Here is a 19,289-nt window from a genome sequence, read left to right as displayed (position 1 = left end):
TTCCCGCCGGAGCGGTACCTATTTATCTACTTGCAAGTTGACGTGCTTTTGAACTGCTAGGTTGGCAGGAGCAGGGACCGAGCAACGGGAGCTCACCCTGCCACGGGGATTCCCTGCCGACCTTCTGATCAGCAAGTCCTAGGCTCTGTGGTTTAAACCACAGCGCCACCCGCATCCCTGTCCTGGATGGGGTTGCACTCCCCTAAAAGAGCAGGTGTGCAGCCTGAGGACAGAAATGATGGAGACCACACAATTCAGGTTGCAAGGGCATTTTCAGACAAGAAGCTTAAGTTGCCTCTGGGCCTCTCGTGCGCTACTAATTCAGAACCGGTCGTATGCTGGCCTTAGAAATCAGACTGAAGCAAGAGCTGAACTTTAAGCCTCATGCAGGAAAATGCCCGAAGAGTACCTGCTTTTTTGCTGAGCAGAGAGCAGTTCCTGTGCAAGGCCCACTGAGTGGCTGCCTCATATTTAGAAAGAGCACGTGCATGCACAGCAAAGCAGACTGGGATTCCTCCTTTTTGCCTGGTTAATGCCAGGAAAACTTCCCCTCAAATCTCATCATGCCAACCCAAACAGTTGCCCCAAGGCATGAGCCAGCGGCCCATTGATTCCTGCTCCTACTAGTGACGCCCCATGCAAGAGGCCTGTCCCCATGCTATGTTCTTTGTCCTTCAAGGCAGCCCGGCGGCCTGTGCTACACAGCAGAAAGTCAGTAAGCAGCGCCAACTCACCAGATCATTCCTTCAAACAGGTTGTGAATGATGAGGTGGGACTGGGTAACAACTATTAGCAAAGTCACATGGGTCCAGCCAAACTGGAAAGAAAGAACAGCATGCAATCCAGTTTGCAGGGGGCAAAAAAACAACGTTTCTCAAAAACACACACCAAAATGCTGATTAGAGAGAGAGAGAGAGAACATCAGGGAATTTGCCACCCCACGTTCCACAATGATAGGCACAGCGTTAGCAAAAAGACCACACACACACACACGGCTGCTTGTCTCTAGTCTGGAATTGAGGGAGCCCCTTCCAAAACTGCTCGCCTCCCAGAAGGCCACCTGTCCATGCTTTTCTTGCAAACAAAACAAAAAACCAAAGGTCCACCCACCATTCGTTCTCCCATGCAGACCAGATCCAGATATTTCTGCATCCTCAGGGTTCTAATCTGCAATTCAGCTGTTGAGGTCTCATTTTGAACTGAGCAAAGGCAAGGTCGAGAGATCTCGTTGGACCGCCCCCCATCATCCCCAGCCAGCATGGCCAGTGATCAGGGATGATGGGAGGTGGAGTCCAGCAACATCTGGGGGGCCACCCCTGGAGCAATGTTGGCTCTACCTGCTGAATCCTCCCACGCAACCTGAGACATGGGCAAAGCACTCCGTAGCCCCTTCCTCTCCAGCAGAGGGCCAGGGAGGGTCCCCCTTTAGCTGCCACAGCCATGGCCTGAGCCTTTGGTGGTTGTGCTTGGGGGGTCAGCAGCTGGTGGCGCTGAAGGGTTGGCCTGGCCAAAGCCACAGTAATAGAAGTGGGAACCCTTCACAACCTTGTACATTGTGTATTATTAATCTAGTTTTAAAAACATGTGTGTGCCTCTTTGGCATTAAAAAAAAATCAGCGTAGTTTACAGTGGTACCTCGGTTTACAAACTTAATCCGTTCCGGAAGCCCGTTCTTAAACCAAACCCGTTCTTAAACTGAGGCGCATTTTCCCTAATGAGGCCTCCTGCTGCCGGTGCCCTTCCACCGTTCGGATTCCGTTCTTAGCCTGAGGTAAAGTTCTCAAACCAAGACACTATTTCCGGTTTTGGGGAGTTTGTAAACCAAATCGTTCTTAAACACAAAACTGTTTAATAAAAATCATTAAAAAATTTAAAACAGACACCAATAAACCCATTGCAGAATGATTTAGTCTTCATTGCCTACAAAGGCCTGGCAGAATAGAAAAGTTTTCTGTGGGTGTTCAAAAGTTGGCCTGCTGTATCACTAGTGGCAGAGAGTTCCACAGGACTAGGCCGGTGACACTAAAGGCTCAGTTCCTTGCTGTTGTCAAATGAGCCTCACTAACTCGGGAAATGACCAGCGATGATCTTGGTGATCAAATTGGGATATGAGGGTTTAGAGGCTTCCTGAGGAACTCTGGGTCTAAGTTGCTACAGGCTTTGTAGATTAATACAAGGACTGTGAACCTGGTTCAGTAGTAGATGGGCAGCCAGCACAGATGCTTCAACCAGGCTCCCACATGTTATTGTCCAGAAGCTGCGATCAGCAGCCTAGCCACTGCATTCTGCATCACCTGGAGCTTTCAAACAAAACCCAAGGGAAGCCCCAGGAAGAGCACGTTGCAGTAATCCAGCCCTGAAATTACTGAGGCATGGACGACATTCATAATTTGGGCACTGGGATGGTCATCTTCAAGCCTGAGTTTACCTGGAAACTCATGTTTAATTAATTCATGCTTAATCCATTTGTGTATTAGTATACATTTTCAGGTGTTTAAGAAGATTTAAAGGTAAAGGGACCCCTGAAAACTCTGGGGTTGCGGTGCTCATCTTGCTTTACTGGCCGAGGGAGCCGGCGTACAGCTTCCGGGTCATGTGGCCAGCATGACTAAGCCGCTTCTGGCGAACCAGAGCAGCGCACGGAAACGCCGTTTCCCTTCCCGCCAGAGCGGTACCTATTTATCTACTTGCACTTTGACGTGCTTTTGAACTGCTAGGTTGGCAGGAGCAGGAGCTCACCCCGTCACGGGGATTCGAACCGCTGACCTTCTGATCAGCAAGTCCTAAGCTCTGTGGTTTAACCCACAGCGCCACCCACGTCCCTCTTAAGATGATTTAGGCTATTGCAAAATAAACTTTTAAGACTGGCAGGAGTTGTGTGCCTCCCCGTTCTTCAATCCGTTGAACACAAAGGAAATACGTAAAGTGTTTTAAGGAATGCAGAAAAAAAAGAAAAAAGCTTTTTTCAAGCTGGTACCCTCCAATGGCCACGCTGGTAAGGGCTGATGGGACTTGTAGTCAAAACATCTGGAGGGCATCTGGTTGGGGAAGGCAAGATAAGAACAGCCTGCTCCTTTTCATCTCTCTCTCTGTCTCTCTCTCTCCCTTCACAAGCTATTATCTCTGAAAAGAGAAAATCTCTCTTACCATGTAGAATTGGAGTCGATAGTGCTTTTTGACGAGGCTCAGAACAAACATGCAGAAGCCTAGAAGAAACAGAGAAATTAATTAAATGAGAACTTGGTGTTCCTCCCCATCAGTACATCCTGGCTAATCACAGGGCTGGCCTCAGACCAAGTGGGCAATTGGGCGAGACTGTGCTTCTATCAAAACATGGCTCCCAATGAGAAAAGGACACTGTGTCTCTATATTGCCGCCTGGCTCCAGGAATCCTTGAAGAACCCACTTCAAGTGTCATTAAGTCCCGAATGGGAGACCAGAGTCCCGCTTACCTGTTAAGTAGAGGGCAAAGGAAATGAAGCGGTGATATTTGCTAAGGATCCTCAAGGGCTCCTCCCTCTGGACCAAAGTGAAGAAATAATCCGTCACGGTCTCTCCATAAAAGAAGTAGTTCACACAGAGCAGGAAGTACCTGAAAGAATATACGTCATCTTTTTCAGAGAGGCTCCGAAGGCTTCTTTCATGAGAAATACTTCAACCAAATTTGGAAAGTCTTCTTCAACGGGTTGAAAGAGCTGATCAAGCCACAAATCGAATCCTGGTGTTGGAAAACACCAGAAGGTTGTCTAGGTCAGGCACGTCCAACTCTCTAGCGACTGTGATCAAGTATAATAAAACTGGCAGTGATCTATCCATTGTCATTGCCCATAGTTGTTGAGTTTTTTTTTAGAGGCAGATACCAGAGTTGTGGAGCTTTTTTTAGGAATTGTTGGCAAGGGTAGTTAAGCCTTTCTTTGGGGTGGGGGGGTTGACCATAGCTGTTCAACTATTTTGGGAAAGGATTACATAAAATTCCTTGACCAACAGTCCGCTGCGGGGAATACAACATTTCAAAGCTGGGATATGAGGTTTCAGAGGGTCCCTGAGGTACTCCAAACCTAAGATGTTAGCGATCGCTAAGGAGCAACCAGGCAATCACTTTTTTTAATCCTGTGATCGACCAGCAGCACCTCAGCGATCTACCTGTCGATCGCGGTTGACTAGTTGGACATTGCTGGTCTAGGTTATGGTTACCAGACGTCCCCATTTCCCGGGGACAGTCCCCAGATTTACATTTTTTTTAAAAAAAAAAGATATTTATTACTTTTCCAACAATTTCATCACAACACTACAGACAAAAAAAAGAAAAGAAAAAGAACAATACAAATACAATACAAAAACACTACATAACACCAACATATTAAACTTAACAAAACAAAAACAAACAAAAACAGTTTAAAAACACCTCAAACATTTTCAATATCTTATCTTTCATTCGCTTATTTCCAACAACCTCCTCACACCTCCCTTTTTGCATTCCACTTCTATTAATTGTTTCAGCAATTACTTTCCATTTTCCTCTATTTTCTATCCTATGATTATCTTAACACATTCTTACCTTATTTTTTTCTTTAATTTTCTATTAATCTATTTATACTTAATTCCTAGTCCCCGGATTTACAAATCCATCCCCAGACAAAATCCGTCCCCAGAATGTCCCCGGATTTCATTTAATGTCCCTGGATTTATATTTTAAGTGTTGTAGATTTATTAGTAGGGGATGAATGTTGCGTGATTGGTTCAACAGCAGAAGACACATCATATGGGACTTCCGGCGAGGCAAAATGGCGGGCGCCATGGCAGTGAGCAGCTCCTGAAGCCAGCCAGAGCCAACTACCAGGTTGGTTCTCGGCTGCTGAAACTGCTGCTGCCCCCGCCACTGCTGAGGGGGAACTGGGGACGCCCGGCGCGTCAACTTGGGGAACCACTGACTCCCCCCCACCGCGACCCAAATCGAGCCGGGAGTGAGAGTGCCCAGCTACCCAGCCGACTGCCCAGCGGCACTCCGGGGCCAAGAAAACCCCAGAGCTGACGCAGGGAGAAGGAGGAGAGGAGAAGGAGAATCATAGAATCATAGAGTTGGAAGAGACCACAAGGGCCATCGAGTCCAACCCCCTGCCAAGCAGGAAACACCATCAGAGCACTCCTGACATATGGTTGTCAAGCCTCTGCTTAAAGACCTCCAAAGACGGAGACTCCACCACACTCCTTGGCAGCAAATTCCACTGTCAAACAGCTCTTACTGTCAGGAAGTTCTTCCTAATGTTTAGGTGGAATCTTCTTTCTTGTAGTTTGGATCCATTGCTCCGTGTCCGCTTCTCTGGAGCAGCAGAAAACAACCTTTCTCCCTCCTCTATGTGACATCCTTTTATATATTTGAACATGGCTGTCATATCACCCCTTAACCTCCTCTTCTCCAGGCTAAACATGCCCAGCTCCCTTAGCGTTCCTCATAGGGCATCGTTTCCAGGCCTTTGACCATTTTGGTTGCCCTCCTCTGGACACGTTCCAGTTTGTCAGTGTCCTTCTTGAACTGTGGTGCCCAGAACTGGACACAGTACTCCAGGTGAGGTCTGACCAGAGCAGAATACCAGAGAAGGAAGACCAGAGAAGGAAGAGAGAGGAAGAGGAAGGAGAAAAAAGAGGGGAGCCATGCTGCCGCTAAAGAGGAGAGGTAGGAGAGCACCGGGAGGGCAAGGACACGTGGCCGAGCCCAGGCCCGACCTGAGGCTACTCCACGGCGACCAGCACTCCAAGACAGCAGGCTGGGGCCCAGAGGAAGGCCGTGCGACAGAAGACACCACAGAAGAGAAGGTATTACTTCTTAATTTTTTAAATAATTTTTTTTTCTCTTTTCAAAAAAAAAAAAAAAAAGGGGGGTGTCCCCTGGATTCTTTGAAAAAAATCTGGTAACCTTAGTCTAGGTCTACCTGCCTCTAATAGCCAACGGCTCTAGGATATGTCACATCACATCAATGGTAACCACTCTTGTTGATATGCAAATGGGGCCACAGAAGCATAGAATTGTAGAGTTGGAAGGGACAGAAAGTGCCATTTAGTCCAACCCCCTGCAATCTATGGGATGCAGTAGCTGGTGCTCCCCAAACAGCTCCCCCCACCCACCGAAGGACTCTTCAGAAGCTCCTCACATCCAGGTCAAGACTCTCCCTCCCTCCATACCTTTAGGAATTAAGGGTATGAACACGTGGCTCAGCCAGCCTCCAGACTTGAGGTGAAGGCAGCTGAGAGCCCAGCTAGACATGGAACTCTCCCCAGCCATTGGAATGAGACACTCTGCGCAGAGAATGGTCGAGAGAGAAAGCAGTGGCTGGGGAAGGGAGTGACAGCAGGTGGAGCCAATGAAAAGTGAGTTGCTTAGGAGTGGCCCACCCATGTCTGCAGTGCCAGCTGGTGGCACAGATGTGGACTGCAGCCAGGATTTCAGTAGCCCAGCAATGGAAAACCCTGAAAAATCTGCATTTAGCTTTGTGGCGTACCGTATTTTTCGCTCTATAAGACACACTTTGCCCCCCTAAAAGGTAAGGGGAAATGTGCTTATGGAGCAAATGCAGGCGGGATTCAGAATATTTTTTTTCTTGTTTTCCTCCTCCAAAAACTAGGTGCGTCTTATGGTCTGGTGCGTCTTATAGAGCGAAAAATACAGTAATAACTTATGGACTTTGGCCAGTGAGGAAAAGAAAATACATGAACTGTGTGTCTCCTGGGTGTTTAGGGTCCAGAAGGCTTTTATGCCATCTGGTGGGGTTTTATTTCCTGTGTTTCAGACTTAGATGCTCAACATTTACCACCCATGCCAGCCTGGGAAACCCAGGAGCCTTGATTTATATTGGTTCCTTTTTCTTATTGTTTGCTTTCTATATGGTAATGATGCACCTCCCCGCACTGTTGGGTAACAGTCATAAATTAACAGTTATAAAGGAAAACGTTAACAACAGTAGCCACCTTGAGCTGTTTAGAAGAATAGAGCTACGTAGAGATATCCTCAAGGAAAACAAGGAAATCAGACTTCTTCTAGAGCTTAACTCAGGTAGCACAAACTTGGATTCCACTTACCAACTTAGGGTTCTGAACCAGGGCAGCTCATAGGAGTGATAAACGTTGTAACCGATGGTGATGATCTCTTGGAAGCACTTGATCTGCACACACATCACCTGAGAGAGCGAGAGACAGAGAGACAGACAGCAGCAGTGGGTCTCAAATTTCCTAAGTGCCCTGTACGACACCAAAATTTGGCACTCACATACAACGCCTATTCTACATCATAGTTGTGGTGCCCCTGAGACTCTGCGCCCAGTGCGACCAAACCAGTCATGGTCCCCTAAATCTGCTTTTGCAGACAGACAGACAGACAGACAGCAGGGGGGCACGAGTTTTGATAAATTTCCAGGCCACTTCAAGAGAACAATAAGCATTCTTGCATTTATTTTTTTGTATTTATGTATTACATTTATAGGGACGCGGGTGGCGCTGTGGGTAAAAGCCTCAGTGCCTAGGGCTTGCCGACTGAAAGGTCGGTGGTTCGAATCCCCGTGGCGGGGTGCGCTCCCGCTGCTCGGTCCCAGCGCCTGCCAACCTAGCAGTCCGAAAGCACCCCCGGGTGCAAGTAGATAAATAGGGACCGCTTACCAGCGGGAAGGTAAACGGCGTTCCGTGTGCTGCGCTGGCTCGCCAGATGCAGCTTTGTCACGCTGGCCACGTGACCCGGAAGTGTCTGCGGACAGCGCTGGCCCCCGGCCTCTTGAGTGAGATGGGCGCACAACCCCAGAGTCTGTCAAGACTGGCCCGTACGGGCAGGGGTACCTTTACCTTTACCTTTTTATTACATTTATATCCCACGCTATTCTCCAAGGAGATCAATGGACGGCCCTCTGCTTGTGGAATTATCTTGCCCGGAGCATTCAGTACATAGTTTTAGGCACCAGGCAAAAGCATTCCTCTTTCCCCATGGCCTTTTAAACTCACAAGGAGGTGGAATCCAGCCCTGCCTTCCGGCAAGAGGAAGCCGTTGCTGAACCCCCAGGCCTCCACTGGGAAAAGATCACATTCCAGAAAGACCACAAAGACTTACGATCATCATCAAGACCATGGGTCCCAGGTAGATGATGATGAAGAAAAAGACGATCATCGCCAGAGTCAGGATGCCTCTCACCCACCAGTTCTTCCATCTGCAGAGGAAGGAAAGCATCAAAAGAGATCAGGGATTCCTTAGCTGTGACTCCTGCATTGTAGGGGGTTGGACTAGATTGCTACCTCTCCAACTTAACAACCGTTTGAGTCCCAGGTGGATAAAAAACAATGATTAAAAAAAAATCAGATTTTTTTAAAAAAAATTAAATCGGATTTTTAAAGTAAAATGCTTTTGGAGGAAAAATCTTTCTAAAGATAATTTTCTATTTAAGTTACATTATACAGTGGTACCTTGGGTTACATACGCTTCAAGTTACATACACTTCAGGTTACACACTCCGCTAACCCAGAAATAATGCTTCAGGTTAAGAACTTTGCTTCAGGATAAGAACAGAAATCATACTCTGGCGGCGCGGCGGCAGTGGGAGGCCCCTTTAGCTAAAGTGGTGCTTCAGGTTAAGAACAGTTTCAGGTTAAGTACAGACCTCCGAAACGAATTAAGTACTTAACCTGAGGTACCACTGTAGTCAAAAGGCTATTCATCAGGAAATAAGGATTTGTTTAAAGTTTTTCATCTGTGCTAAAACTCAGTCTAAGTTTTTTTTAAAGAAAAAAAATCATTTAACTACATTGGTTAACAAACAAGGATACATATGCTATAACGTTATTGCTTTGGTTAAATAAATTGTTTAAATTTTTATTAAGGAAATGATTATTTTTCTCCCTCCAATAAAGTACAGCAGAAAAGTTGTCCAAATATAAACAATAATTTCATAATTATCTGTCTATGATCGTCAGGTCGGCGGTTCGAATCCCCGCGGCGGGGTGTGCTCCCGCTGCTCGGTCCCAGCGCCTGCCAACCTAGCAGTTCGAAAGCAACCCGCCGGGTGCAAGTAGATAAATAGGGACCGCTTACTAGCGGGAAGGTAAACGGCGTTTCCTTGTGCTGCGCTGGCTCGCCAGATGCAGCTTGTCACGCTGGCCACGTGACCCGGAAGGGTCTTCGGACAGCGCTGGCCCCCGGCCTCTTAAGCGAGATGGGCACGCAACCCCAGAGTCGGACACGACTGGCCCGTACGGGCAGGGGTACCTTTACCTTTACCTTTAACCAAAGCAGTAATTTTTGATATAACTGTAAAAACTACTCCAAAAATTTATTATTCCAAAAATGAAACCTTCATCTGGTTGTAAATATTAAGAGAATGCCATCAAGGTTGAATCTTTCTGTAAAAAAATGATTTAAATCAAGTCTTACTGACTAGTGATTTAAATCAAGTCTGACGGAGTATTGATTAAAATTGATTTGATTTGAATCAAATCCATCCTGTTTGAGTCTATGAGAGAGCTTGCAGGGGAAGAAACAGAAGCCCCGCTGTGGAAATTTACTCTTTGCAGAATCGGAAGATCCGCTCCCTGATGGCTTTCAAAGTTTTGGCACATTCTTAGCAAGGGCGAAAGGCAGCAGCTATTTCTGGCACCAGGCTGCTTCCTGAGAGAACACGGCCCCCGTCCATTCTCCCTCGGGTGTCTCTTGGCAGAAGGTCACGCTCCAGACACTGCCAGAGGCTTGCAGAAGCATGGCTGTCAACTTTTCCCTTTTCTTGCGAGGAATCCTATTCGGAATAGGGGAATTTCCCTTAAGAAAAGGGAAACGTTGACAGCTATGTGCAGAAGACGCCGTTGTGAAACACACACACACACACACACACACACACACAGCAACAGATGCGAGACTGAAACACAACGCAAGGGCAGTGCAACGTAAGAATGTACCGTATTTTTCGCTCCATAAGACGCACCTTTTCCCTCCTAAAAAGTAAGGGGAAATGTGTGTGCCCAAGAAGGGAGAAGGGACTGGCGAGGCAGGCAGTCCCTTCTCCCTCCTCGTAGAAAAGCCCGCAGGAGCCGTGCACCCTTAAAAAGAGCGCACAGCTCTTGGGGGCTTTTCCCCGAAGGGAGAAGGGACTGACTGGCTGCATCAGTCTTCTCCCTCCTCGTAGAAAAGCCTGCAGGGCAGCGGTGAGCCTTCATCCCGCTGCCCTGCGGAGGCTTTGCGGGCTATCCCAGAAGCCAGAACAGCAAGAGGCTATCCCAGAAGCCAGATCTCTCTTGCTGTTCTGGCTTCTGGGATTCAGAATTTTTTTTTTTCTTGTTTTCCTCCTCCAAAAACTAGGTGGCTCTTATTGTCTGGCGCGTCTTATAGAGCGAAAAATACGGTAAGTAGTGTCTCCTAGATCAGGCCAGTGGAACACCTTAGAATCATAGAATCCTAGAGTTGGAAGAGACCACAAGGGCCATTGAGTCCAACCCCCTGCCAAGCAGGAAACACCATCAGAGCACTCCTGACACATGGTTGTCAAGCCTCTGCTTAAAGACCTCCAAAGAAGGAGACTCCACCACACTCCTTGGCAGCAAATTCCACTGTCAAACAGCTCTTACTGTCAGGAAGTTCTTCCTAATGTTTAGGTGGAATCTTCTTCCTTGTAGTTTGGATCCATTGCTCCGTGTCCGCTTCTCTGGAGCAGCAGAAAACAACCTTTCTCCCTCCTCTATATGACATCCTTTTATATATTTGAACATGGCTATCATATCACCCCTTAACCTCCTCTTCTCCAGGCTAAACATGCCCAGCTCCCTTAGCCGTTCCTCATAAGGCATCGTTTCCAGGCCTTTGACCATTTTGGTTGCCCTCCTCTGGACACGTTCCAGTTTGTCAGTGTCCTTCTTGAACTGTGGTGCCCAGAACTGGACACAGTACTCCAGGTGAGGTCTGACCAGAGCAGAATACAGTGGCACTATTACCTTGCTCAGCATCCTGTCCTCACAGATGCCCCAGACCCACAAGCAGGAATCCAGGCACAAAAGCAGCCCTCTCCCCTCCTGCGGTTTCCAGTAACTGGTATTCAGACGCCTTGCTGCCTCTGATTGTGGAGACAGAGCACAGCCATTGTGGCTAGTGGCCAACAATAGCAGATAGAGAATAAACAGTACCACTGACAGACACCTCCCACCCAAAAAAAATCTTCTTTTTTTAAGCTGTCCTTTTTGTGTGTGTGATTGTATTTTTCTTGATATAGGTCTATACATTTTTCATTCCTTTGGTGACTTTCCATATACAGTGCAGTGGTACCTCGGGTTAAGAACTTAATTCGTTCCAGAGGTCCGTTCTTAACCTGAAACTGTTCTTACACTGAGGTACCACTTTAGCTAGCGGGGCCTCCCAGTGCCGCCGCCGCGCGGTTTCTGTTCTCATCCTGAAGCAAAGTTCTTAACCCGAGGTACTATTTCTGGGATAGCAGAGTCTGTAACCTGAAGCGTCTGTAACCCAAGGTACCACTGTATGTGAGAAGCAACTTCGTAATTTTTGTGTGGCATTCCTTTGGAATGACATGGTGAAAATGTAGCATTTTACTTCATCCAGTTTGGGGCTCACTATACCCCTTCCTAGGACATGGGTGGCGCTGTGGGTTAAACCACAGAGCCTTGGACTTGCCGATCAGAAGGTCGGCGGTTCGAATCCCCATGATGGGGTGAGCTCCCGTTGCTCGGTCCCTGCTCCTGCCAATCTAGCAGTTTGAAAGCACGTCAAAGTGCAAGTAGATAAATAGGTACCGCTCCGGCGGGAAGGTAAGCGGCGTTTCCGTGCGCTGCTCTGGTTCGCCAGAAGCGGCTTAGTCTTGCTGGCCACATGACCCGGAAGCTGTACGGCGGCTCCCTCGGCCAATAAAGCGAGATGAGCGCCGCAACCCCAGAGTTGTCTGCAACTGGACCTAACAGTCAGGGGTACCTTTACCTTTTTATACCGCTTCCTATGTATTATTTCTTTATTGCATTTTTACCCCACCTCTCCTCCAAGGAGCTTGAGGCGGCGTACATGGTTTTCCTCCTCTCCATTTAATCCCCACAACAACCCTGTGAGGTAGGTTAGACGGAGAGGGAGTGAGAGGCCCAAGATCACCCAGTAACCTTCAGGGCTCAGTGGGGATTTGAACCCTGGTCTCTCAGGCCCTAGGCAGACACTCTAACCACTACATGGTGTCCCTGAGGAAGCATCCCCCTCCAAGTGTGTCATGCCTGCAACAAATCATATTTCTAACACCTGGAGTCCGTCCTCCCCAACAGCCTCCCTCAAAGCAGGCTGTTCTGATGAAGAAAGCCAATGAAGCTGGACATCATCCTTGGAAAGCTGAGAAGGACCACCTGTGCACATTGCCAGTGCTCTTTCCAGGCTGGTCAAGGCAGTCAGAGCTGGACGGTCCTGGGGGGAATTGGAAAATGCCTCTTCATGGGAGGGTATTCGTCTACATGGGTAGGCCGGATCTGGCCCAATCGCCTTCTCAATCCAGCCCGCAGACTGTCTGGGAACCAGCGTGTTTTTACATGAGTAGAATGTGTCCTTTTATTTAAAATGCATCTGAGTTATTTGTGGGGCATAGGAATTCGTTCATTTATTTATTTTTCAAAATATAGTCCGGCCCCCCACAAGGTCTGAGGGAAAGTGGACCGGCCCCCTGCTGAAAAAGTTTGCTGACCCCTGGCTTAGGGCATGGGTAGGCAAACTAAGGCCCGGGGGCTGGATCCAGCCCAATCGCCTTCTAAATCCGGCCCGCAGATGGTCCGGGAACCAGCGTGTTTTTACATGAGTAGAATGTGTCCTTTTATTTAAAATACATCTCTGAGTTATTTGTGGAGCATAGGAATTCATTTATTTATTTTTCAGAATATAGTCCGGCCCCCCACAAGGTCTGAGGGAAAGTGGACCGGCCCCCTGCTGAAAAAAGTTGCTGACCCCTGGTCTAACAACCCTGAATATAATGAACCCGAGGGTTTGTGTGTGTATCAGTTGACGTATACAAAATGCACGGATTGTAAAACTGCAGGAGGGAAGTGAGGGTTCACGTGCTCGAATCCTGTTTGCAGGTTTCCCAGAAGAGGCGCCCGGTTGGCCTCCTCTGTGAGAACAGGGTCCTGGACTTGATGGGCCACCGGCCTGATCCAGCAGCCTCTACTTAGATTCTTAGGTTCTTAAATGCTCATCTCCATGTGCAAAGTTCTCATCCCAGACACAGAAAAGCCTGACTGATACCCAGACACAGGATACCCTGTTGGTCTGCTTGGCTGGTGAACCAGGAGGTGTCACAAGCAATTCAGAAACCGGAAAATATTTCCTGGATACAAGAGAAACAGCAACAAAATTCTCATTTGTGCAACCATTTTCTTCTGTTGCCTCTAGCTGCTTCTGATCCTCCCAATTTTAAACTATCTAACTGATGTACAGGAACACAATAATAACACTTTCACATTTTAATTTCCTTGCAATGCTAGCTTCAAAGTGCACCTTTTAAGTGGCTTTTATCTGCTGCCTCATTTCGAACCGTACTGGCTGCTTTTAGTGTTTCTTAATGTTACAGCTGGGGGTGTGTTTTTTTGCTGCTGTTGTGGTTTTTGCTGTGAGCTGCCTTGCAACGTTTTGGAAAGGTGGAAGAAAAAATCCTCTTAAGTACGTCGTAAAGAAAACTTTATAAAAAGTACTGCAGGCTCATACCAAAACTGCACCAGGTTCCTGGTCTCCAGGAAAGTCAAGTATGATTTGGGGCTTCTGGGGCACCAATCCAAAGCCCCAAGCAGCTCAACCAGGAGGGTGGAATGGAGTGGGAAGGGGAAGGGAGCAAACATGGGCCCCAATAAGGTCGGAATAATGGGAGTGTGAATATGGTCTGAAGCTCAACATCAAAAAAACGAAGATCATGGCCACTGGTCCCATCACCTCCTGGCAAATAGAAGGGGAAGAAATGGAGGCAGTGAGAGATTTTATTTTCTTGGGCTCCATGATCACTGCAGATGGTGACGGCAGTCACGAAATTAAAAGACGCCTGCTCCTTGGGAGAAAGGCGATGGCAAATCTAGACAACATCTTAAAAAGTAGAGACATCACCTTACCAACAAAGGTCCGTATAGTTAAAGCCATGGTTTTCCCAGTAGTGATGTATGGAAGTGAGAGCTGGACCATAAAGAAGGCTGATCGCCGAAGAATTGATGCTTTTGAATTATGGTGCTGGAGGAGACTCTTGAGAGTCCCATGGACTGCAAGAAGATCAAACGCATCCATTCTTAAGGAAATCAGACCTGAGTGCTCACTGGAAGGACAGATCGTGAAGTTGAGGCTCCAATACTTTGGCCACCTCATGAGAAGAGAAGACTCCCTGGAGAAGACCCTGATGTTGGGAAAGATGGAGGGCACAAGGAGAAGGGGACGACAGAGGATGAGATGGTTGGATAGTGTTACAAACATGAGCCTGACCAAACTGCGGGAGGCGGTGGAAGACAGGCGTGCCTGGCGTACTCTGGTCCATGGGGTCACGAAGAGTCGGACACGACTAAACGACTAAACAACAACAACAACAATGGGAGTGAAGCAGAAAGACCACCTCCCTCCTTGCAGACCCTCTTCGGTGCTGAGATCAGGAGAGGAGACCCTCCTGATAATTCCTCCACCCTGAGGTTTGGGGATGGTGGCAGCCTAGGAAAGGGCCTTCACTGTGGCAGCCCCAAGCCAGGGGTCTGCAAACTTTTTCAGCAGGGTGCCAGTCCACTGTCCCTCAGACCTTCGGGGGGGCCAGACTATATTTTTTGGGGGGAAGAAAGATGAACGAATTCCTATGCCCCACAAATAACCCAGAGATGCATTTTCAATAAAGGACACATTCTACTCATGTAAAAACATGCTGATTCCCGGACAGTCCGCGGGCCGGATTGAGAAGGCGACTGGGCCAGATTCAGCCCCTGGGCCTTAGTTTGCCTACCCATGCCCTAAGCCAGGGGTCAGAAAACTTTTTCAGCAGGGGTCCCTCAGACCTTGTGGGGGGCCGGACTATATTTTGGGGGGGAAAGAAAGATGAACGAATTCCTATGCGCCACAAATAACCCAGAGATGTATTTTAAATAAAGGGACACATTCTACTCATGTAAAAACACACTGATTCCTGGACCGTCTGAGGACCCGATTGAGAAGGCAATTGGGCCAGATCTGGCGCCCGGGCCTTAGTTTGCCTACCCATGCCCTAAGCTATGCCACTCCTTTGTCAGAGAGGTGCATGTTTTTATTTTTGTGACTGTAAGTTGTATTGTTTTTTAATGCTGTAACCCACACTGGGACCTTAGGGTGAAGGCCGAGTAGTAAAAAACAGTGGTACTTCAGGTTACATACGCTTCAGGTTACAGACTCCGCTAACCCAGAAATAGTGCTTCATGTTAAGAACTTTGCTTCAGGATGAGAACAGAAATCGTGCTCCGGCAGCGGAGCGGCAGCAGGAGGCCCCATTAGCTAAAGTGGTGCTTCAGGTTAAGAACAGTTTCAGGTTAAGAACGGACCTCTTGAACGAATTAAGTACTTAACCCGAGGTACCACTGTAAATAACAACAACTGAGCCCTGGGGAGGAGGACCCCAGCTCAGTGACAGCCTCCATCCAGCAAGTATTGGCTGGGGGAAAACCCCTGCAATCCCGGAGCATCACTGGTGCAAACGAGGACCAAAATGCTCCAAATCATTTAAAGTCATTACTAATTATTACTGTTTGGCCATTGTTCCATAACTCGGCCCTCTGGGCAGGGTACACAAAAAAACGTTTAGCACAAGTTAGGAATGACAAAGAAATAAACTTATCAAAACGGAGCACATCCGAGCTAGTTATTTGACAAAGCCCCCACTTGCCGTACTAAGAATCGCTTTCACAGAATTACAACTCCAATCGATGCCCTCAGCGGTGGTGGGTGGTCGGTATGGCGAAGTACAGTACAAGGAGAGACTTTGTCAGCAACCTTGCGTAGAGAACCTGCACCACTATTTATTGCAATATATAGAACCAAGAGACCGATTTATAAAACCCCTGCTCACGAATGGAACACACTCGAACAGGGCGGAAAGGGGGAAATGGCTGCTGAGTGATACTGATGACTTCGTAACTTATAAAGTAGCACTATATGCGTTGGCAGCTAAGATGATCAGGAGAAAAGAACTAGATAAAATAGCGGTCAATTGCAAAGGTGATTCGGACATTTAACCTGGCACATTCTACCTGAGAACCCCTTGCTAGTCTATCGTATACAACAAATAATTTTTGGGAGAAGTGATTGTGGTTCTTTGCATCTGCAGTGCCTGTTCTTATGGTTTTTATGGTTTTATTGTTGCTTCTCTCTTTGTTCCCTTTGTGAATAATGCCAAGGCCTATGGCTAGTGCAATAAAGTTTATGATGATGACGACGACAAAGAAATACCGTATTTTTCCCTCTATAACACGCAGATTTTTTCTCCTAAAAAGGAAGGGGAAATGTCTGTGCGTGTTATGGAGCGAATGTGTGGTCCCTGGAGCCAAAAAATCAAGCAAAAGTCAAATCGCGAGTCAAGGAGAAGGGAAACCTGAAAAGAGGAAGTGGCAGCTTTCCTGCATTCTGCCTCAGGGTCTTACTGCCCACCCTCCTCTGTTTCGTTGCTGTGATTGCTGAAACGGAACAAAGAGCAGGGAAAGCCCCTCCCCTCCAGGCAAGCAGAGGGGAAAGTGTCGTCTCTGTGCTCCGGTACTGCTGGGGGAGAGGGAGAGAGAGTGGGGGAGGGAGAGGGAGAGGGGGGGAGGGAGAGAGAGAGAGAGAGAGAGAGAGAGAGAGAGAGAGAGAGAGATGGCTGGCTTGGGGGGGAACTTTTGCCTCCCACCCGTTAAATCCCTCTCCAGCATTCTTAGCCAGCTGCTTCTCTGCACACCCCTCTCATGTCCCTTCTTTGTTTTTCCTTCGCTCCCCACTTAAAATGTGGTTACAAAGCATAGATCAACATGGATCCTCAGGATCTTTGCATTGGGTCACCCCAAATTCACCATCAGATCACATAGCATGTCCATGGCTACAGCCTGCACCAAAAAAAATCACGCACCCACTGTTGCCTGGGGCTGCAATGGTGCAAAAACGTGGTTAAAAAGCATGGATCCACATGGATCCTCAGGATCTTTGCATTGGGTCACCCCAAATTCACCATCAGATCACATAGCATGTCCATGGCTACAGCCTGCACCAAAAAAATCACGCACCCACTGTTGCCTGGGGCTGCAATGGTGCAAACACGTGGTTAAAAAGCATGGATCCACATGGATCCTCAGGATCTTTGCATTGGGTCACCCCAAAGTCACCATCAGATCACATAGCATGTCCATGGCTACAGCCTGCACCAAAAAAATCACGCACCCACTGTTGCCTGGGGCTGCAATGGTGCAAACACGTGGTTAAAAAGCATGGATCCACATGGATCCTCAGGATCTTTGCATTGGGTCACCCCAAATTCACCATCAGATCACATGTCTGTGGCCACAGCATGAAGCACAAAAATGATACATCCACTGTTTCATTCAGAATGTTTTTTCCCTTGTTTTCCTCCTCTAAAAACGATGTGCGTGTTATGGTCAGGTGCGTGTTATAGAGCGAAAAATACGGTAATACAACAGAAATGCTACAAAGTAAACTCCAAATCAGCAAAAACAAAACATGGCTTCTCTCAAATTCACCCAGTTCAATATTCCTGTATCGATTTTGTAAGTTTGCAAAGCTAAAAATGAAAACAACAAGGAATAATAATAATAGACAAAAAAACATCCTGTATACGGATGCTCTTATGCTTTACATTGCTTTCATTTTTAGCTTTGTGAACTTATACAATGCAATAAAAATATCACCGGGGGGGGGGGGGGGAATGCACCTAATTATATGGAGAACTAAATTCATCACATAATCCCGCTCAACGTAATAAAACTCTCTTAAAGGGTTTTCATTAAAAGCATATGAGCCACTACAGAAGCCAGGCCAAATATCAAGATCAGTCTTGCATGAGGCTAATGAGAGAAGGCCATGAGGACTAAGAGAACAACAACAAAAAAAAGCTTTTCTTGGCAGAGAGGGGCCATCACAGAAGGCGCCAGGCAAACCACTCCAGGCCCTCTCATCGCAGCCACCCTCTGCACTCCAGAGTGAAGTGGCCGAGGGAGAACAGCATCTGTTGACACCCCGGGGGCACAGGCAGGCTCAATCAGGAAGAGGCCCGTCCCACTGGATAATAATAATAATAATAATAATAATAATAATAATAATAATAATAATAGGGACGCGGGTGGCGCTGTGGGTAAAACCTCAGTGCCTAGGGCTTGCCGATCGCATGGTCGGCGGTTCGAATCCCCGCGGTGGGGTGAGTTCCCGTCTTTCGGTCCCATCTCCTGCCCACCTAGCAGTTCAAAAGCACCCCTAAGTGCAAGTAGATAAATAGGTACCGCTTTATAGCGGGAAGGTAAACGGCGTTTCCGTGCGCTGCGCTGGTGCCGGCTCACCAGAGCAACTTCGTCACGCTGGCCACGTGACCCGGAAGTGTCTCCGGACAGCGCTGGCTCCCGGCCTCTTAAGTGAGATGGGCGCACAACCCTAGAGTCGGACACGACTGGCCCGTACGGGCAGGGGTACCTTTACCTTCAATAATAATAATAATAATAATAATAATAATAATAATAATAATAATAATTTTTATTTATATCCCGCCCTCCCCAGCCAAAGCCGGGCTCAAGAGCAGCTAACAATAAAAGTAACACAGCATTCTAAAATCCATTCATTATAAAATCAATTCAAAATCAAATTAATGGCAACCATTGGGCTAGAGTTCTGTGAAGAATTACCAAAGGAGGGGGTCAGGCTGTGCCTTGGCCAAGGGCCTGGTGGAACAGCTCTGTATTGCAGGCCCTGCAGAAAGATGTCAAGTCCCGCATGGCCCTAGTTTCTTGTGACAGAGCGTTCCACCAGATCGGGGCCACGGCCGAAAAAGCCCTGGCTCTGGTTGAGGCCAACCTAACCTCCCTGTGGCCCGGGACCTCCAAGGTGTTATTATTTGCAGACCGTAAGGTCCTCCGTGGGACATACCAGGAGAAGCGGTCCCGTAGGTACGAGGGTCCTAGGCCATATAGGGCTTTAAAGGTTAAATCCAGCACCTTAAACCTGACCCTCTACTCCACCGGGAGCCAGTGCAGCTGGTATAGCACTGGGTGAATGTGATCCCGCAGCAGGGACCCTGTAAGGAGTCTCGCCGCAGCATTCTGCACCCGCTGGAGTTTCTGGGTCA

The 19,289-nt window shown here is 47.8% G+C and overlaps 1 protein-coding gene across 1 annotated transcript in view; it reads right to left on the bottom strand.

Annotated features, from left to right (window-relative positions):
- The window catches only part of CDS2 (CDP-diacylglycerol synthase 2), a 50,007-nt gene that overhangs the window by 13,896 nt on the left and 16,822 nt on the right, over positions 1 to 19,289 (bottom strand). The window contains exons 3-7 of the mRNA XM_028741212.2: positions 8,090 to 8,186; positions 7,075 to 7,172; positions 3,453 to 3,592; positions 3,148 to 3,206; positions 735 to 817 (exon numbers count right to left, since the gene is read on the bottom strand). Of these exons, the coding sequence (XP_028597045.2) occupies positions 735 to 817; positions 3,148 to 3,206; positions 3,453 to 3,592; positions 7,075 to 7,172; positions 8,090 to 8,186 (477 nt within the window). The remainder of the gene's footprint in view (positions 1 to 734; positions 818 to 3,147; positions 3,207 to 3,452; positions 3,593 to 7,074; positions 7,173 to 8,089; positions 8,187 to 19,289) is intronic.

The sequence above is a fragment of the Podarcis muralis genome, chromosome 7 (assembly GCF_964188315.1).
Source record: "Podarcis muralis chromosome 7, rPodMur119.hap1.1, whole genome shotgun sequence".
NCBI lineage: Eukaryota > Metazoa > Chordata > Lepidosauria > Squamata > Lacertidae > Podarcis > Podarcis muralis.
This window is presented reverse-complemented; position numbering and strand designations above follow the sequence as displayed.